Here is a 22,263-nt window from a genome sequence, read left to right on the forward strand (position 1 = left end):
AATGGCACGTTGTCTTAGCTAATCCAAGTTTATAATTTTAAAAGGCTAATTGATCATTAGAAAACCCTTTTGCAATTTTCATAGAACGATACAGGTGTCTCATGTTGAGGGATTGGCACGCGGACTGCAGGAATCAAAAACCAGAGCTGTTGCCAAAAAATGTAATGTTCATTTCTCTACCATAAGCCGCCTCCACATAATTTTTGAGAATTTGGCAGTAAGTGCAACTGGCCTCACAACCGCGTGTAACCACGTCAGTCCAGGACCTCCACATCAAGCTTCTTCACCTGCGGGATCATCGGAGACCACCCACCCAGACAGCTGATGAAACTGTGGGTTTGCACAACCGAAGAATTTCTGCACAAACTGTCAGAAACCGTCTCAGTGAAGCTCATTTGCACGATCGTAGTCCTCACCAGGGTCTTGACTTGACTGCAGTTTGATGTCGTAACCGATTTCAGTGGGCAAATAGCCACTGACACGCTGGAGAAGTGTGCTCTTCACGGACGTAGTTCGGTTTCAATTATACCGGGCAGATGGCGTTGTGTGGGTGAGCTGTTTTCTGATGTCAACATTGTGAACAGAGTGCCCCATGGTGGCGGTGGGGTTATGGTATGGGGCAGGCATAAACCACGGACAACGAACACAATTGCATTTTATCGATGGCAATTTAAATGCAGAGATACCGTGATGAGATCCTGAGGCCCCATTGTCGTGCCATTCACCCGCCGCCATCACCTCATGTTTCAGCATGATAAGTCACGGCCCCATGTCGCAAGGATCTGTACGCAATTCCTGGAAGCTGAAAATGTCCCAGTTCATCAACGGACTGCATACTCACCAGATTTGTCACCCATTGAGCATGTTTGGGATGCTCTGGATCGACGTGTACAACAGCGCGTTCCAATTCCCGCCAAAATATCCATCAACTTCACACAGCCATTGAAGAGGAGTGAGACAACATTCCACAGGCCACCAATCAACAGCCTGATCAACTCTATGTGAAGGAGATGTGTCACGCTGCATGAGGCAAACGGAGGTCACACCAGATACTGACTGGTTTTCTGATCCACACCCCTACCTTTTCTTTAAGGTATCTGTGTCCAACAAATGCATATATGTATTCCCAGTCACGAAATCAATAGATTCATTTATTTAAATTGACCAGTATCCTTATATGAACTAAATAAAATCTTTAAAATTGTTGCATTTTGCGTTTATATATATATATATATAATTGTTCAGTGTACATTGCAAAAAGGGATGACAAAGAGTAAGTGATTTGGACATGATGGTACAGATTGTCAATGAGGCTCGCTCATATAACCTTTTAACCTTTTAAAAATGACCAGAAGTGCACTGTTAAAGCGGTACCTTTTTTCTGGTTGACGTGCTGTTCACTCTCAGGGTTATAGAGCTCGTCATCCTGGTCAGGGGCCTCGGTGAGGATGTCATCCAGGACGTTGAGTTCTCCCTCTGGGACGACAGATTCAACCACGGTTAGACATAGCAAATTACAACTTAACAGAGTGCAGAGTCCATTTAGGGCAAATTACAACTTAACAGAGTGCAGAGTCCATTTAGGGCAAATTACAACTTAACAGAGTGCAGAGTCCATTTAGGGCAAATTACAACTTAACAGAGTGCAGAGTCCATTTAGGGCAAATTACAACTTAACAGAGTGCAGAGTCCATTTAGGGTAGCTAACTTGGACCAAAGCCCATAGAGCTATAGAGCTCTGGTAAAAACAAGTGCACTGTGGAGGGAATAAGATGCCGTAGCTAGCATAAATGTTTTTAAATCAACTTTGAGAATTAAGAGTTGAGTGGCTAGACTTGTTAGAGCCGACTAAACTCAACGAGTTATGGAGTTGAGCGGGCAAATATTCTGGGTGGAGCTCCGACCAGGTCCCGGATGATCAAATCATAGGGCCAGGGGGCTTTGGGTGATGAAATCAGTATTTTACATGTGTGACGTCAGAGCTCCAGTCCGCCAACACTAGTCAACGCTCAACTCCATCATAAAATGGTGAAGTTGAGTTTAGTCAGCTAGTTAGAGGCATGATTGTACTTGTTATCCCCCGTGCATCTAAGCCACTAGTCTCAGATAGTACTTTTCACTCATCGTCCAATCAAAATGACGTTTAGAACACTAGCGTTTGATTTTAGTGTGAATATAGAAGTTTGTTATCGTATGTAGTAGAAAGCAAAGCTTTTTGTTGATGATCAGACCTGAAATTGCTTTATAGTAGTTGGCAGGGTGAATGAACGAGCTGCTCCATTCACTAAGGAAGCTTTTCTAGAGCACCTGGTTCAATTGTGAATTGGAGAATAAAAAACAAAAAAAAACTCTAACTGGTTCAACTAGTGAGAAAAATGTGATTGTGGCAAGAATGTGTGGGTGGGAAACACTGTCAGCCCATGTCCAATCAATTGAATTTATCACAGATGGGCCTCCAATCAAGTTATAGAAACATCTAAAAAGGAGGATCAATGGAAACAGGATGCACCTGAGCTCAATGTTGAGTCTCGTAGCAAAGGGTCTGAATACTTATGTAAATAAAAGCATGTCTAAAAACCTGTTCTTGCTTTGTATTATGTAGTGTGTGTAGACGAGGGGGAAATAAGTCATTTAAATCAATTTTAAGAATAAGGCTGTAACGTATCAAAATGTGTAAGGGTATGAATACATTCCAAAACGCACCGTACATATAATTAGCGGATTCTGTGTTTTTTTTCTAAGGTTAGTTAGAACAGGACAGGAAATGCCTAATTACCCAACATCAGTGCCGGGCCTCACTAACGCTCGTGGCTGATTGGAAGCAAGTCCCCGCAGCAATGTTCCAACCCCATAGTGGAAAGTCTTCCCATTAGAGTGGAGGCTGTTATAGCAGCAATGTTCCAACATCTAGTGGAAAGCCTTCCCAGAAGAGTGGAGGCTGTTATAGCAGCAATGTTCCAACATCTAGTGGAAAACCTTCCCAGAAGAGTGGAGGCTGTTATAGCAGCAATGTTCCAACATCTAGTGGAAAGCCTTCCCAGAAGAGTGGAGGCTGTTATAGCAGCAATGTTCCAACATCTAGTAGAAAGCCTTCCCAGAAGAGTGGAGGCTGTTATAGCAGCAATGTTCCAACATCTAGTGGAAAGTCTTCCCAGAAGAGTGGAGGCTGTTATAGCAGCAATGTTCCAACATCTAGTGGAAAGTCTTCCCAGAAGAGTGGAGGCTGTTATAGCAGCATTGTTCCAACATCTAGTGGAAAGCCTTCCCAGAAGAGTGGAGGCTGTTATAGCAGCAATGTTCCAACATCTAGTGGAAAGCCTTCCCAGAAGAGTGGAGGCTGTTATAGCAGCAATGTTCCAACATCTAGTGGAAAGTCTTCCCAGAAGAGTGGAGGCTGTTATAGCAGCAATGTTTCAACATCTAGTAGAAAGCCTTCCCAGAAGAGTGGAGGCTGTTATAGCAGCAATGTTCCAACATCTAGTGGAAAGTCTTCCCAGAAGAGTGGAGGCTGTTTTAGCAGCAATGTTCCAACATCTAGTGGAAAGTCTTCCCAGAAGAGTGGAGGCTGTTATAGCAGCAATGTTCCAACATCTAGTGGAAAGCCTTCCCAGAAGAGTGGAGAAACTCCATATTAATGGCCATGATTTTTGGAATGAGATATTCGACGATCAGGTGTGCACATAATGTTAATCGTGTCGGGTACATTATCTTTTCTACATAAGTTATATGACTAACACCAGATATAAAGTAACAAAGCATTTTTCCATTGTGAAATAAATATACAAACACTGGACTTAGGTGTCCCGGGGGGAAAAAACTGTCTTGAGAGGTGTTAGCCTAGTTCGAGAAGCCAAATAGCGTATGTTTGATGTGCGCGTGAAAAGATAAGACTAACGAAAACACTAAATGATGCTAATTAACCAAATCTATTTTCTGCAGCTAACCGTTAACTTCCCTAATGTGTAGGTAGTTTGTGATATATTGAAAACATTAAAATTGACTGTTTCGGCATATTGATTACGAGACATTCGTAAAACAGTCCTAATGATGGAAAAATGCATCACCCAGAGACACATGTTAATTTTGCAAGCTATAGCACTCAATATTGTACTGCAAGCAATACCACACTATATTTTACAAAAGTAGGATTGAAAAGGACCATAGAGTTTAGTCTGCTTTGTGTTCTTTTTTTTTTTTGCCAAGGAAAATCTGGTATGCAGCTGCATGGACCGATTCATAACTAAAACATTGTCCATTCAAGGTTTAGTCGATTTCCTCCTAAACTAAAACGCACCATGTAAAGTGTGGGTCCCATGTTTCATGAGTTGGAATATTAGATCCCAGTAAATGTTAATATGCAGAAAAAAGCGTATTTCTCTCATTTCGTGCCCAAATTTGTTTTCACATCCCTGTTAGTGAGCCGTTCTCTGATTAAAAAGCATGATCAATACACAGGTGCACCTTGTGCTAGGGACAAAAATGCAATTGGCATGCTGACTGCAGTAATCTCCACCAGAGCTGTGTCATTGAATTTAATGTTCAAGCTGAATCCAATGCCGTTTTAGAGAATTTGGCAGTAAGTCCAACAGGCCTCACAACCACATGTAACCACGCCAGCCCAGGACTTCCACATCTGGGTTCTTCACCTGTGGGATCATCGGAGACCAGCCACCCGGAAAACTGTGGAGTATTTCTGTCTGTAATAAAGCACTTTTGTTTGGAAAAACTAATTCTGATTGGTTGGGCCTGGCTCCCAAGTGGGTGGGCCAATGCCCTCCCAGGTCTATCCATCGCTGCGCCTCTGCCCAGTCATGTGTGAAATCCATAGATTAGGACCTAGTGAATTTATTTCAATTGACCGATTTCCTTATATGTAACGAAATAAAATAATTGAAATTGCTCCATGTTGCGTTTATATTTTTGTTCAGTATAGATTTAAAATGACGAGTAGGCTGAAAAAAAGGGGTTAAATATGCGTACTTTCTTTGGGAAACATAGGTTTCCACCGCCATGCTAGAGACTAATGTTACTTCCTGATGTCGCACGGCTGCGTTCTGTCAGGGGTAAACAGACTGCTGAAACCTGATTGGCTTAAACAGATAAGCGACATCCCTGACTAGCATTCCTAGGCATTAGCCATTTTAGCGTTGTGTTGGAAAATGTCTCAAAGAAAGCGCACATATTTTGCCCGCCATAAACTATTGTTAAGGAGTTACTCGAAGACTTTGCAGCATGAATGGATCATGTACGTACCGGTACACCGGGGATAATAGTAGAATTTCGCTACACACGCAATAACATCCGCTAAATATGTGTTTGCGATCAATAACATCTGCTAAATATGTGTTTGAGACCAATAACATCCGCTAAATATGTGTTTGAGTACCAATTGTATTAATGCAATTCCAGATGTGTTTGGATCGTAAGATATCGCCATACGCCGGAATATTAATCGAATATAACGTTACATTTAACTTTCATCATACATTTCCAATAGTATTCTACTTAATTAGGTCAAAACTGCTGAATGAGTCCAATAACGTGATTTATTTTGGTGATCTACCATATTTATATTTAACTAGGCAAGTCATTTAAGAACAAATTCGTATTTCCAATGACGGCCCTGGAATGGGGGTTGACTTGGCTACTAGAGCCAGGTAAGGGGTGCACAAATCGGGTACTTGAATTCAGTGCACAATTCTGCTTGATAGCTAATGCGACATACTAGCGGTTAACCATCGCTGTAGATAACGTTACCTAATACCTCAATAGTTAGCTAGCTATGGCCCGAGTGTATAAACATGGGTGTACTTTTAGCTATCAATAGTTAGCTACCAAGCTATGGCGATGTCGTTAGCTAATGTAGCTAACTAGTAAGACGTGGTCGCGTTAACCTAGCTAATGAGCTAACTGGCTGTGTCCAAATTAATTTGATAAAGTTTAAATTAACCACTCTTTTTAGGCAAATTGTGAGTAACTGGACTACTGTCAACGATGGCTTTCTAGCTAGCATAATTGACAAAGGAATAGGAGGGCCACACGGGACAATGGTTAGCAAGTTAGAGGCGTTGCTAGCTAGCCAACGTTACTGCGACGAACGCGCCGTACCTTTCTCGTCTCGTCTGTCGACCGCCATCTTCCGCCCCTTTCCCTGCTTTCCGCTAACCTTTAGAGGACTCGTTTTGTCACCTCTCACGGTTGCCCTATACCTAACTACTAAAAAAAATGGGTAAATTGATGGTCCCCTCTCAATGTTAACTGGAAGTAGGTCTCATCGTAGCTACTGAAATGGCGGATTACTGCATCCCTCCTGCTGCAAAGGGTCGTTACCACAGCCACAAAGTCTTAGACCCCTCCTATTTCGGCACGTTATCGTCTTTAAATGTGATGAAACCTAACATTAAACACAACCTTATTAGCCCTAACGTTGACCACACTGGTAACCTTATATTAAAAACATAAAGAAGATGTTTGTGTTCAAGAATTGTTAAGATATCGTTAACTTTGAGACTGTGCTATCTAGTGGACCGCTACAAAGCGTTTTACCCACAATTCCGAGGGCTGGGCGGTAAGCAACTGTACACCGATTATCCATATCTAAGAGGAAGAGAGAGGCCCAACTTGTTTCCCTCCACCAGGTGGCGTATTTTCGCCCACCAAGCAAGGAATTAGTTTTTGTATGGAGATCAATAAGTGTTGAATTTGGTCAACAACAAAAATGAATGGCTTTTTTTTTTTTTTTTTTTTGCTACGTGAGGTTTATTTGATCGAATAGAAGTTTCATAATGCTCAAACAGTTAGGCGTGAAACGCCACCTTCGTTTTTACACTGCTGCTACTCGCTGTTTATTATCCATACATAGTCACTTTACCCCTACCTACATATACAAATTACCTCGACTAACCTGTACCCCGCACGTTTACTCGGTATCGGCGCACCCTGTATATAGGTCCGTTATTGTTATGTAATTATACTGTGTTACTTTATATTTTTATTGATTAAATATTATATCTTAACTCCATTTCTTCGACTGCACTGGTGGTTAAGGGCTTGTAAAGTAAGCATTTCAGGAAAGTTATATTCCGCGCATGTGACAAATAAACACATATGGGCGGATTGATTTCCACATTTTTAGAATACATTTTTTCCAGATGAGTTATGAGAAGAGAATCGTCCAGCCCTTTGCCTATCTCACTACACCCCTATATGCCATGTTTTGAATTATGCAGATTGTAATATTACATTCTATACATTAGTTTATACTGGATTAAGTGTACATTTTCGTTAGCTGTAATTTTCGTTAGTTATGCTCCAACTTCCCCTCCATCTTGTGTCAACATCAGTTCTTTTTAAGTCTTGGTTCCGATAGCTTATATATTTTTTCTAAGTGATCGTCAGTTGGATATGCTCTCTGCAAGGTTTTATATAGCTTACCTATCATATGAACATCCTTTTCGGACTCAAATAAGATTACCTCAAGGTTGCTTTGATGTCCAAAATATTTCAAATCGAAATTGTGATGTAACTTTTAAGTTAAATGTAATTCGTTTTAATTCTACAGGCTTTCAATAGTGTGGTACCTAATTCCTTTTAAAAAGTCGGTTCTGTTTGGCAACGTTGATTAGTTTGTCACTGCCTCTACTTTAGTACCTTAATTTCCCATGGATTGTGTATCCACACATTGATAGGATCTCATTGATTTAACAATATTGATGTGATTTCTTGCCCAACGGATCTGTTTTAACAGAAAACAGAATGATAGTTTCTCAGTCAACACATTTATGGACTGAAATTATTCGTTTACCATGTACTCAAAAGTTTGGGGCCAGCTAGAAATTTCCTTGTTTTTGAAAGAAAAGCACAGTGCTTTTATTTAAAACACACGGACATTTCTAAGTGACCCCAAACTTTTGAATGGTAGTGTACGTATCCATGTCTTTAACACTCAATGGAGCTTCTCCTGGCCGGTCCTTTCCTTACCTCCACCCTACTACAACACCTGGAACTTCCAGGAGTTCTGGTCTTTGTAGTCCAGGCAGTCAGCTGCATTGAAGTTGAGTTTCCAGGAGGCAGCTTGGTCCTTGTAGTCCAGGCAGTCAACTGCATTGAAGTTGAGTTTCCAGGAGGCAGCTTGGTCCTTGTAGTCCAGGCAGTCAACTGCATTGAAGTTGAGTTTCCAGGAGGCAGCTTGGTCCTTGTAGTCCAGGTAGTCGTCAGCCCAGAAGCCCAGCGAGGAGATGAAGGGGAGATGAAGGCATGGCTCCAGATGAACACGGTGGCGTTGGCACTGCTAGAGCTGGGGATAATGGAGGGCTCCAGATGAACACGATGGCGTTTTGTACTGCTAGAGCTGGGGATAATGGAGGGCTCCAGATGAACACGATGGCGTTGGCACTGCTAGAGCTGGGGATAATGGAGGGCTCCAGATGAACACGGTGGCGTTGGCACTGCTAGAGCTGGGGATAATGGAGGGCTCCAGATGAACACGATGGCGTTGGCACTGCTAGAGCTGGGGATAATGGAGGGCTCCAGATGAACACGGTGGCGTTGATACTGCTAGAGCTGGGGATAATGGAGGGCTCCAGATGAACACGGTGGCATTGGCACTGCTAGAGCTGGGGATAATGGAGGGCTCCAGATGAACACAGTGGCGTTGGCACTGCTAGAGCTGGGGATAATGGAGGGCTCCAGATGAACACGGTGGCGTTGGCACTGCTAGAGCTGGGGATAATGGAGGGCTCCAGATGAACACGGTGGCGTTGGCACTGCTAGAGCTGGGGATAATGGAGGGCTCCAGATGAACACGGTGGCGTTGGCACTGCTAGAGCTGGGGATAATGGAGGGCTCCAGATGAACACGGTGGCGTTGGTACTGCTAGAGCTGGGGATAATGGAGGGCTCCAGATGAACACGGTGGCGTTGGCACTGCTAGAGCTGGGGATAATGGAGGGCTCCAGATGAACACGGTGGCGTTGGTACTGCTAGAGCTGGGGATAATGGAGGGCTCCAGATGAACACGGTGGCGTTGGCAGAGTGGTGGTTAAAGTACCCAATTTTTATACTTGAGTAAAAGTAAAGATCCTTAATAGAAAATAACTCAAGTAAAAGTCATCCAGTAAAATACTACTTGAGTAAAAGTCTAAAAGTTTTTGGTTTTAATTATTCTTAAGTATCAAAAGTAAATGTAATTGCTAAAATATTCTTAAGTATCAATAGTAAATGTATATATCATTTCAAATTCCTTATATCAAGCAAACCAGATGGCGCGATTTTCTTGTTTTTTTATTTACGGATATCCAGGGGCACACACCATTTACAAACAAAGCATTTCTGTTTAGTGAGTCCTCCAGATCAGAGGCAGTAGAGATGACCAGGGATGTTGTGTGTTTAGTGAGTCCTCCAGATCAGAGGGAGTAGGGATGACCAGGGATGTTCTCTGTTTAGTGAGTCCTCCAGATCAGAGGCAGTAGGGATGAGCAGGGATGTTCTCTGTTTAGTGAGTCCTCCAGATCAGAGGCAGTAGGGATGACCAGGGATGTTGTCTGTTTAGTGAGTCCTCCAGATCAGAGGCAGTAGGGATGACCAGGGATGTTCTCTGTTTAGTGAGTCCTCCAGATCAGAGGCAGTAGAGATGACCAGGGATGTTCTCTGTTTAGTGAGTCCTCCAGATCAGAGGCAGTAGGGATGACCAGGGATGTTGTGTGTTTAGTGAGTCCTCCAGATCAGAGGCAGTAGGGATGACCAGGGATGTTGTGTGTTTAGTGAGTCCTCCAGATCAGAGGCAGTAGGGATGACCAGGGATGTTCTCTGTTTAGTGAGTCCTCCAGATCAGAGGCAGTAGGGATGACCAGGGATGTTGTGTGTTTAGTGAGTCCTCCAGATCAGAGGCAGTAGGGATGACCAGGGATGTTCTCTGTTTAGTGAGTCCTCCAGATCAGAGGCAGTAGGGATGACCAGGGATGTTGTGTGTTTAGTGAGTCCTCCAGATCAGAGGGAGTAGGGATGACCAGGGATGTTGTCTGTTTAGTGAGTCCTCCAGATCAGAGGCAGTAGGGATGACCAGGGATGTTCTCTGTTTAGTGAGTCCTCCAGATCAGAGGCAGTAGAGATGACCAGGGATGTTCTCTGTTTAGTGAGTCCTCCAGATCAGAGGCAGTAGGGATGACCAGGGATGTTGTGTGTTTAGTGAGTCCTCCAGATCAGAGGCAGTAGGGATGACCAGGGATGTTGTGTGTTTAGTGAGTCCTCCAGATCAGAGGCAGTAGGGATGACCAGGGATGTTCTCTGTTTAGTGAGTCCTCCAGATCAGAGGCAGTAGGGATGACCAGGGATGTTGTGTGTTTAGTGAGTCCTCCAGATCAGAGGCAGTAGGGATGACCAGGGATGTTCTCTGTTTAGTGAGTCCTCCAGATCAGAGGCAGTAGGGATGACCAGGGATGTTGTGTGTTTAGTGAGTCCTCCAGATCAGAGGCAGTAGGGATGACCAGGGATGTTGTGTGTTTAGTGAGTCCTCCAGATCAGAGGCAGTAGGGATGACCAGGGATGTTGTGTGTTTAGTGAGTCCTCCAGATCAGAGGCAGTAGGGATGACCAGGGATGTTGTGTGTTTAGTGAGTCCTCCAGATCAGAGGCAGTAGGGATGACCAGGGATGTTCTCTGTTTAGTGAGTCCTCCAGATCAGAGGCAGTAGGGATGACCAGGGATGTTGTGTGTTTAGTGAGTCCTCCAGATCAGAGGCAGTAGGGATGACCAGGGATGATCTCTGTTTAGTGAGTCCGCCAGATCAGAGGCAGTAGGGATGATCAGGGATGTTCTCTGTTTAGTGAGTCCGCCAGATCAGAGGCAGTAGGGATGACCAGGGATGTTCTCTGTTTAGTGAGTCCATCAGATCAGAGGCAGTAGGGATGACCAGGGATGTTCTCTGTTTAGTGAGTCCACCAGATCAGAGGCAGTAGGGATGAGCAGGGATGTTCTCTGTTTAGTGAGTCCTCCAGATCAGAGGCAGTAGGGATGGCCAGGGATGTTTTGTGTTTAGTGAGTCCTCCAGATTAGAGGCAGTAGAGATGACCAGGGATGTTCTCTGTTTAGTGAGTCCTCCAGATCAGAGGCAGTAGGGATGACCAGGGATGTTCTCTGTTTAGTGAGTCCTCCAGATCAGAGGCAGTAGAGATGACCAGGGATATTCTCTGTTTAGTGAGTCCTCCAGATCAGAGGCAGTAGGGATGACCAGGGATGTTGTGTGTTTAGTGAGTCCTCCAGATCAGAGGCAGTAGGGATGACCAGGGATGTTGTGTGTTTAGTGAGTCCTCCAGATCAGAGGCAGTAGGGATGACCAGGGATGTTCTCTGTTTAGTGAGTCCTCCAGATCAGAGGCAGTAGGGATGACCAGGGATGTTGTGTGTTTAGTGAGTCCTCCAGATCAGAGGCAGTAGGGATGACCAGGGATGATCTCTGTTTAGTGAGTCCGCCAGATCAGAGGCAGTAGGGATGATCAGGGATGTTCTCTGTTTAGTGAGTCCGCCAGATCAGAGGCAGTAGGGATGACCAGGGATGTTCTCTGTTTAGTGAGTCCATCAGATCAGAGGCAGTAGGGATGACCAGGGATGTTCTCTGTTTAGTGAGTCCACCAGATCAGAGGCAGTAGGGATGAGCAGGGATGTTCTCTGTTTAGTGAGTCCTCCAGATCAGAGGCAGTAGGGATGGCCAGGGATGTTTTGTGTTTAGTGAGTCCTCCAGATTAGAGGCAGTAGAGATGACCAGGGATGTTCTCTGTTTAGTGAGTCCTCCAGATCAGAGGCAGTAGGGATGACCAGGGATGTTCTCTGTTTAGTGAGTCCTCCAGATCAGAGGCAGTAGAGATGACCAGGGATATTCTCTGTTTAGTGAGTCCTCCAGATCAGAGGCAGTAGGGATGACCAGGGATGTTGTGTGTTTAGTGAGTCCTCCAGATCAGAGGCAGTAGGGATGACCAGGGATGTTGTGTGTTTAGTGAGTCCTCCAGATCAGAGGCAGTAGGGATGACCAGGGATGTTCTCTGTTTAGTGAGTCCTCCAGATCAGAGGCAGTAGGGATGACCAGGGATGTTGTGTGTTTAGTGAGTCCTCCAGATCAGAGGCAGTAGGGATGACCAGGGATGATCTCTGTTTAGTGAGTCCGCCAGATCAGAGGCAGTAGGGATGATCAGGGATGTTCTCTGTTTAGTGAGTCCGCCAGATCAGAGGCAGTAGGGATGACCAGGGATGTTCTCTGTTTAGTGAGTCCTCCAGATCAGAGACAGTAGGGATGACCAGGGATGTTCTCTGTTTAGTGAGTCCTCCAGATCAGAGGCAGTAGGGATGACCAGGGATGTTTTCTGTTTAGTGAGTCCTCCAGATCAGAGACAGTAGGGATGACCAGGGATGTTCTCTGTTTAGTGAGTCTGCCAGGTCAGAGGCAGTAGGGATGACCATGGATGTTCTCTTTAAGTGCGTGAATTGGACCATTTCCCCATCATGTTAAGCATTCAAAATGTAACGAGTACTTTTGGGTGTCAGGGAAAATGTATGGAGTAGAAAGTACAATATTTTATTTCGGAATGTAGTGAAGTAAAAGTTGTCAAAAATATAAATAGTAAAGTACAGATACCCCAAAAAACAACTTAGGTAAAAATCTTTGAAAGTACTACTTAAGTACTTTCCACTGCTGGAACTGGGGGTAATGGAGTAGCTCGGAGTAATGGAGGTGTCAGGGGTAGAGGTGCTGGGCTGTAGGACCCATTGGTGTTGATAGTTGCCTCAGAGTTGGCCTCCCCGGATGGAGAGGCCTTCTTCTTGGGTGGATGAGGTTTAGACTGGCCAGTGATCTGCTGTGCCTGCTGGCTGCATGTATTTAGAGCCAGTGGGGGGAATACTACTGATTCAAATAGTTCAAATGTGAGCTGTGAGCGTTCAGGCAGAAAAGCCGCTAGAATCAACAAAAAGGAAAGCCGAAAGGAATTCGCCCCCAGTTGTGAGTCTCTACTGGTGTGGATGGAATGAGAGGAGAAGGCTACATCATTTAGGGAAGGGTGGACGTGCTACCACCCCCCCCCCCCCCCCCCCCCCCCCAGAATCCCAAAAGGCATTGTAAGAAAATAAATAAGGCCATGCCTGTGCAGGTGACTTTGCCCACAGTCCTGTTAGACAGCTGAGAAGGGGAGAAATCACCCTATCACAGCCTCCTGGTTTCCACCAATCAGAATGTCCGAATGCACATTTGAACTTTGCCCCCCGGCAGATGAAGACTCAAGTTTGGTTGCCGAGCAACTTCAGTGTGTTTTCCTAACCCTAAACCACAAAGATCACGTCAATGTGTGCGCGCTAATGTATGGCGGTGAACTAAAGAATACAACTCTGAATATGGACACATCTGACTGGTTCTTTTCCGACCGCGTGTAGTGGGTCAGACGAAAATAGAGTCAGCATTAAGTACTAGCGAGTGAGGGCATTCATAGCCGACCACTCAGACGATGTCCAGCTAGCCGTTTTTACAGGCCTCCTTTCTGGTTCGATCTGGTTCATGTTGAATTACAATTCGTCTCTAGTGTGCGGGGCTCGTAGTCCTCCGGTCGGGTCCATGCCGCAGCTGTAAATTCCATCCACAGGTGCTCTCAGGGGTGCCGCCAGAGATTTTGGGCCTCCGCCACAGGCCACACCAACCCTGTGCAATTGCTGTAACCACACACCTCCAAAACCCAATCGACCCATTCCACCTCCAAAACCCAATCGACCCGTTCCACCTCCAGAACCCAATCGACCCGTTCCACCTCCAGAACCCAATCGACCCGTTCCACCTCCAAAACCCAGTCGACCCATTCCACCTCCAGAACCCAATCGACCCATTCCACCTCCAGAACCCAATCGACCCGTTCCACCTCCAAAACCCAGTCGACCCATTCCACCTCCAGAACCCAATCGACCCATTCCACCTCCAGAACCCAATCGACCCGTTCCACCTCCAGAACCCAATCGACCCGTTCCACCTCCAGAACCCAATCGACCCGTTCCACCTCCAGAACCCAATCGACCCGTTCCACCTCCAGAACCCAATCGACCCGTTCCACCTCCAAAACCCAGTCGACCCATTCCACCTCCAGAACCCAATCGACCCATTCCACCTCCAGAACCCAATCGACCCGTTCCACCTCCAAAACCCAGTCGACCCATTCCACCTCCAGAACCCAATCGACCCGTTCCACCTCCAGAACCCAATCGACCCATTCCACCTCCAGAACCCAATCGACCCGTTCCACCTCCAAAACCCAGTCGACCCATTCCACCTCCAGAACCCAATCGACCCGTTCCACCTCCAGAACCCAATCGACCCGTTCCACCTCCAGAACCCAATCGACCCGTTCCACCTCCAGAACCCAATCGACCCGTTCCACCTCCAGAACCCAATCGACCCGTTCCACCTCCAGAACCCAGTCGACCCGTTCCACCTCCAGAACCCAATCGACCCGTTCCACCTCCAGAACCCAGTCGACCCATTCCACCTCCAGAACCCAATCGACCCGTTCCACCTCCAGAACCCAATCGACCCGTTCCACCTCCAGAACCCAATCGACCCGTTCCACCTCCAGAACCCAATCGACCCGTTCCACCTCCAGAACCCAATCGACCCGTTCCACCTCCAAAACCCAGTCGACCCATTCCACCTCCAGAACCCAATCGACCCGTTCCACCTCCAAAACCCAGTCGACCCATTCCACCTCCAGAACCCAATCGACCCGTTCCACCTCCAGAACCCAATCGACCCGTTCCACCTCCAGAACCCAATCGACCCGTTCCACCTCCAGAACCCAGTCGACCCGTTCCACCTCCAGAACCCAATCGACCCGTTCCACCTCCAGAACCCAATCGACCCGTTCCACCTCCAGAACCCAGTCGACCCGTTCCACCTCCAGAACCCAGTCGACCCGTTCCACCTCCAGAACCCAATCGACCCGTTCCACCTCCAGAACCCAATCGACCCGTTCCACCTCCAGAACCCAATCGACCCGTTCCACCTCCAGAACCCAATCGACCCGTTCCACCTCCAGAACCCAATCGACCCGTTCCACCTCCAGAACCCAATCGACCCGTTCCACCTCCAGAACCCAATCGACCCGTTCCACCTCCAGAACCCAATCGACCCGTTCCACCTCCAGAACCCAGTCGACCCGTTCCACCTCCAGAACCCAGTCGACCCGTTCCACCTCCAGAACCCAGTCGACCCGTTCCACCTCCAGAACCCAGTCGACCCGTTCCACCTCCAGAACCCAGTCGACCCGTTCCACCTCCAGAACCCAGTCGACCCGTTCAAAGCTTTAAATATCTCTACCTTTGCAGGCTTTCAACTCTCTTGTAGTCCAATATTTACTGGATGATATTTACTGACGGTGAGCAGTGAAAATATAACACTGTGCAGACAGACATGTAACATTCTGCATACAGTGGAATTCACTCTTTGATGGAAGACTGATAACCTCTAAGAAATGTGCTAAAAGCCATCTTTTACAGTCTACGTGTCATTTTTAATGGTACAATTCTCTTAACGTTAATGAATAACTTAAAATAAATATAATTTAAATATACATTAACCTCTTCGATTAAAATAAAATTAACATGATCATCTATAGAATGATATAACAAACAAAATAATAAAATCTGCAGCAGTTATTTTAACTAAGTATACGTACCAACGAGACAATAAGCAGCTGGAAAAGTGGAAATGGAAAACAACATGGAAATGAAAAGGCCTGATGGTGGCGCTAGAGGAAAGGTCAAGAGGTCACCAAATCAACAGGTTTCTTCCACTTGGGGTCTTGATTGTGCACAACAAATGTTATGTCAATCCAGCCATTACTTTGAGATATATCTTGTTCTCAGTCTCGTTCTCAGCCTGTGGGCATCGTGTGTAGTATTTTACGCCTAAGTATTTTACGCCTAAAAATCATGTAATTTTTTTTTCAATTTATGGGTGATTCACGATACAGTACCAGTCAAAAAAATTGGACACACCTACGGTACTCATTCAAGGGTTTTTCTTTATTTTTTACTATTTTCTACATTGTACTATAAGTGAAGACATCAAAACTGTGAAATAACACATGGAATCACGTAGTAACCAAAAAAGTTTTAAACAAATCTAAATACTTTATATTTAAGATTCTTCAAAGTAGCCACCCTTTGCCTTAACAGCTTTGCACACTCTTGGCATTCTCTCAACCAGCTTCATGAGGAATGCTTTTCCAACAGTCTTGAAGGAGTTCCCACATATGCTGAGCATTTGTTTGCTGCTTTTCCTTCACTCTGTGGTCCAACTCATCCCAAACCATCTCAATTGGGTTGAGGTCGGGTGATTGTGGAGGCCAGGTCATCTGATGCAGCACTCCATCACTCTCCTTCTTGGTCAAATAGCCCTTAAACAACCTGGAGGTGTGTTTTGGGTCATTTTCCTGTTGAAAAACACATGATAGTCCCACTAAGCACAAACCAGATGTGATGGCGTGTCATTGCAGAATGCTGTGGTAGCCATGCTGGTTAAGTGTGCCTTGAATTCTAAATAAATCAACGACAGTGTCACCAGCAATGCAGCCCGATACCATCACACCTCCTCCTCCATGCTTCACGGTGGGAACCACACATGCAGAGATCATCCGTTCACCTACTCTACGTCTCACAAAGACACAGCGGTTAGAACCAAAAATCTCAAATTGTGACTCATCAGACCAAAGGACAGATTTCCACCGGTCTAATGTTCATTGCTCGTGTTTCTTGGCCCAAGAAAGTCTCTTCTTCTTATTGGTGTCCTTTAGTTGTTGTTGTTGCAGCAATTGGACCACGAAGGCCTGATTCACGCGGTCTCTCTGAACAGTTGATGTTGAGATGTGTCTGTTACTTGAGTCACGTGGGTCGCGTCAGCATGACTAGTTAATCACAGCAACCAGAATCAAATTCAAGTCTAATGTTTCTGCGAAAAATCTAACCCACCATGCCTGGAGTATCCATGCAGACGTGGAGACTGTCAGACTATCTTGACCCCATTCTGTCTGGTCCACTTAGCCTTCTGGATCGTGGTCTCTATGTACTCCACATACTGGTTGGTCAGCCAGATGTTGTTCAGCCACTTAGTCATTTGACTGTTATGAGCACAAAGTATACAATTCATTATAAATTCCTTTTAACAAATCCGATTTTAAAATAGACAAAATCTTTCAACATGTACCTGGCAAGACCCGCCGACTGCTCAGTGCTTGGTGTGTCCACAGTCCTATGTATTCGTGTGTGTGTGTGTGTCCCAAGGACCTCCCCCTCATGTATAACAAAAAGATGTTTACAGAATATTCACTGCGTGAATCAGAGGTGCGGAGGGGCTGCCTTAAATCGACATCCACGTCTTCAGTACCCGGGGAACTGTTGTTGTCGGGGGTTAACTTGCCTTGTTCAAGGACAAAAACTGCAGATTGTTCCACATAGCGGGTTCGGGGAGTCGAACCAGCGACTTATCAGTTACTACTGGCCCAATGCTCTTAACTGCTCGGATCTAGGGGAGGGGGAGGTGTTAAGGGAAAAGTTTTCACCCACGGGCTGCAGTAGCTTCCAGGTTAGAAAGACAGGCCGTTATTCAAACCACCAAGCTGCCTGCAGGGAAATCTGAAAACTGACAGACTCATTTATTCGACATGAACAGCGAGGTGATTTCGAGGTAAGAAATCCTTCCATTGACCAATAGCCTGTGGGAATAGGCTACTGAGGATGGGGTCGTAATTCCAATCACCGAATCAAATATGAATAACATGGATATGAAGTGAATAGGCCTATGCTGAGTGTTCTACTAAGCTAACATATGTAATTGGTCATACCAGGGATCATGTAGCCATTTTGATTGGTGGATGCGGTGGATTGAGGCGTATAAAACTCGTAGCTGCCACGATCTTGAACGTGTCATAGCGCTCACTCCACAGTCAGCAGAAAGTCATACCGCTCACTCCACAGTCTCTCCAGCAGCTCTGATAACAGCACTTCCTGGTTCTGTCTCACACCAAACATCTATCACGGCCTTGACCTTCACTGACGACTGGAATAAATTGTCATTGGGCATATCGTATTTCCAGTATCTCAGCATCTTATCCATGTACCCCTGGACTTCCTGCCTGGTGGAGGGAACCTGGAGGATAGCCGTCGGGGGAAATGTTGCTGATGGTGGACTCTCCGTGACAGCTCCTCCACCAGGGTCTTCAAGTTAACTTTAAAGTTACCAAATGTTGTGTATAAATAAGATTTCCCATTATATTTTCATACTGAGCACGTGTTCTCAATTTCAGTGGCACATTCACTGACCAAAAGTTTATTTACAATTCAAAACATATAGCATCATGTCAATCTGGGAGCAACTTCAATTGTGTTGATCCGAAGCACTGTCTGTGGTTGCTCAATAACTGAAAAAGGGTGTATCGTCAAGAGTGGGTGGATCGTCACGAGTGGGTGGATCGTCACGAGTGGGTGTATCGTCACGAGTGGGTGGATCGTCACGAGTGGGTGGATCGTCACGAGTGGGTGGATCGTCACGAGTGGGTGGATCGTCACGAGTGGGTGGATCGTCACGAGTGGGTGGATCGTCACGAGTGGGTGGATCGTCACGAGTGGGTGGATCGTCACGAGTGGGTGGATCGTCACGAGTGGGTGGATCGTCACGAGTGGGTGGATCGTCACGAGTGGGTGTATCGTCACGAGTGGGTGGATCGTCACGAGTGGGTGGATCGTCACGAGTGGGTAGATCGTCACGAGTGGGTGGATCGTCACGAGTGGGTGTATCGTCACGAGTGGGTGTATCGTCACGAGTGGGTGTATCGTTACGAGTGGGTGGATCGTTACGAGTGGGTGTATCGTCACGAGTGGGTGTATCGTCAAGAGTGGGTGTATCGTCAAGAGTGGGTATATCGTTACGAGTGGGTGGATCGTTACGAGTGGGTGGATCGTTACGAGTGGGTGGATCGTTACGAGTGGGTGGATCGTTACGAGTGGGTGGATCGTTACGAGTGGGTGGATCGTTACGAGTGGGTGGATCGTTACGAGTGGGTGTATCGTCAAGAGTGGGTGTATCGTCAAGAGTGGGTGTATCGTCAAGAGTGGGTGTATCGTCAAGAGTGGGTGTATCGTTACGAGTGGGTGGATCGCTACGAGTGGGTGGATCGTTACGAGTGGGTGTATCGTTACGAGTGGGTGTATCGTCAAGAGTGGGTGTATCGTCAAGAGTGGGTGTATCGTCAAGAGTGGGTGTATCGTCACGAGTGGGTGTATCGTCACGAGTGGGTGTATCGTTACGAGTGGGTGTATCGTCAAGAGTGGGTGTATTCTCCCGGCCAAATCCGCACCTTGGTCCCCGGGTACACACAGACTGGAGCAGGCCCAGTGCAGGCAACAGCAGCACCAACATAGCAGGCGTGATGAGGCAATGAGAAAACACCGACTGAGGAGACCTGGGTACTTCATGACTAATAAGACAGCGTCCCAAACAGAGCCCCTATTCCCTGAACATAATGTCCACTCCCAATATAGTGCACTACTTTTTGACCAGAGCCCATTAAAAAAGTAGTGCACTATTTAGGATGCAGACATGATGTAAAGACTTGTCACATGGTCTGAGACAAACACTACTGGCAGACCTATAGCAATATCAGGACTACATAATCTCTCCCATTCAGGAATGTTTTGAAGGGAAAACCAGCATACCACGTAAAGGTAGCCTTAAAAATGCATTTTTTGGGGCCTCCCGGGTGGCGCAGTGGTCTAGGGCACTGCATCGCAGTGCTAACTGCGCCACCAGAGTCTCTGGGTTCGCCCCCAGGCTCTGTCGCAGCCGGCCGCGACCGGGAGGTCCGTGGGGCGACGCACAATTGGGCTAGCGTCGTCCGGGTTAGGGAGGGTTTGGCCGGTAGGGATATCCTTGTCTCATCACGCTCCAGCGACTCCTGTGGCGAGCTGGGCGCAGTGCGCGCCAACCAAGGGGGCCAGGTGCACGGTGTTTCCTCCGACACATTGGTGCGGCTGGCTTCCGGGTTGGAGGCGCGCTGTGTTAAAGAAGCAGTAAGGCTGGTTGGGTTGTGCCTCGGAGGACGCATGGCTTTCGACCTTCGTCTCTCCCGAGCCCGTACGGGATTTGTAGCGATGAGGCAAGATAGTAATTACTAGCGATTGGATACCACGAAAATTGGGGAGAAAAGGGGATAACATTTATTTATTTAAAACAAAAATAAAAAAATGCCTTATTTTTTTTAGGTGTTTTTTTTATTTAATGAAGTTGCTAAAACCATGAAATACAGCAACGTATAGATCAGGATACATTTGGTGTAGTATAGAAAACAGTTCCATGTGCTGTGTACCAACTATACAGTCATGCACAGCATTTTGATTCTAATCAAATCAAACTTTATTAGTCACATGCACCCGAAAACAAAAAGTGTAGACCTTACAGTGAAATGCTTACTAACGAGCCCCTAACCAACAATGCAGTAAACAAAATAAGATGGATAAGAATAAAAAATAAAAGTAACAAGTAATTAAAGAGCAGCAGTAAAATAACAATAGCAAGACTATATACAGGGTGTTACGGTACAGAGTCAATGTGGAGACTATATACAGGGAGGTACCGGTACAGAGTCATTGTGAAGGCTATATACAGGGAGGTACCGGTACAGAGTCAATGTGGAGGCTATATACAGGGGGTACCGGTACAGAGTCAATGTGGAGGCTATATACAGGGGGTACCGGTACAGAGTCAATGTGGAGGCTATATACAGGGGGTACCGGTACAGAGTCAATGTGGAGGCTATATACAGGGGGTACCGGTACAGAGTCAATGTGGAGGCTATATACAGGGTGTTACGGTACAGAGTCAATGTGGAGGCTATATACAGGGGGGTACCGGTACAGAGTCAATGTGGAGGCTATATACAGGGGGTACCGGTACAGAGTCAATGTGGAGGCTATATGCAGGGTGTTACGGTACAGAGTCAATGTGGAGGCTATATACAGGGGGGTACCGGTACAGAGACAATGTGGAGGCTATATACAGGGTGTTACGGTACAGAGTCAATGTGGAGGCTATATACAGGGGGTACCGGTACAGAGACAATGTGGAGGTTATATACAGGGTGTTACGGTACAGAGTCAATGTGGAGGCTATATACAGGGGGTACTGGTACAGAGTCAATGTGGAGACTATATACAGGGTGTTACGGTACAGAGTCAATGTGGAGACTATATACAGGGGGTACCAGTACAGAGTCAATGTGGAGCCTATATACAGGGTGTTACGGTACAGAGTCAATGTGGAGGCTATATACAGGGGGTACCGGTACAGAGTCAATGTGGAGGCTATATACAGGGGGTACTGGTACAGAGTCAATGTGGAGGCTATATACAGGGGGTACTGGTACAGAGTCAATGTGGAGGTTATATACAGGGTGTTACGGTACAGAGTCAATGTGGAGACTATATACAGGGGGTACCGGTACAGAGTCAATGTGGAGGCTATATACAGGGGGTACCGGTACAGAGTCAATGTGGAGGCTATATACAGGGGGTACTGGTACAGAGTCAATGTGGAGGCTATATACAGGGTGTTACGGTACAGAGTCAATGTGGAGGCTATATACAGGGTATTACGGTACAGAGTCAATGTGGAGCCTATATACAGGGTGTTACGGTACAGAGTCAATGTGGAGGCTATATACAGGGGGTACCGGTACAGAGTCAATGTGGAGGCTATATACAGGGGGTACTGGTACAGAGTCAATGTGGAGGCTATATACAGGGGGTACTGGTACAGAGTCAATGTGGAGGTTATATACAGGGTGTTACGGTACAGAGTCAATGTGGAGACTATATACAGGGGGTACCGGTACAGAGTCAATGTGGAGGCTATATACAGGGGGTACCGGTACAGAGTCAATGTGGAGGCTATATACAGGGGGTACTGGTACAGAGTCAATGTGGAGGCTATATACAGGGGGGTACTGGTACAGAGTCAATGTGGAGGCTATATACAGGGTGTTACGGTACAGAGTCAATGTGGAGGCTATATACAGGGGGTACCGGTACAGAGTCAATGTGGAGGCTATATACAGGGGGTACTGGTACAGAGTCAATGTGGAGGCTATATACAGGGTGTTACGGTACAGAGTCAATGTGGAGGCTATATACAGGGGGTACCGGTACAGAGTCAATGTGGAGGCTATATACAGGGGGTACCGGTACAGAGTC

At 46.3% G+C, this 22,263-nt stretch overlaps 1 protein-coding gene across 1 annotated transcript in view; it reads right to left on the minus strand.

Moving 5' to 3' along the window:
* Positions 1-6,502, minus strand: part of LOC129818077 (YTH domain-containing protein 1-like) — a 43,556-nt gene extending 37,054 nt beyond the window's left edge. The window contains exons 1-2 of the mRNA XM_055873628.1: positions 6,109-6,502; positions 1,375-1,476 (exon numbers count right to left, since the gene is read on the minus strand). Of these exons, the coding sequence (XP_055729603.1) occupies positions 1,375-1,476; positions 6,109-6,136 (130 nt within the window). The 5' untranslated portion in view covers positions 6,137-6,502. The remainder of the gene's footprint in view (positions 1-1,374; positions 1,477-6,108) is intronic.
* Between the last annotated feature and the right edge of the window lie 15,761 nt (positions 6,503-22,263).

Source organism: Salvelinus fontinalis, chromosome 21, assembly GCF_029448725.1.
Source record: "Salvelinus fontinalis isolate EN_2023a chromosome 21, ASM2944872v1, whole genome shotgun sequence".
NCBI lineage: Eukaryota > Metazoa > Chordata > Actinopteri > Salmoniformes > Salmonidae > Salvelinus > Salvelinus fontinalis.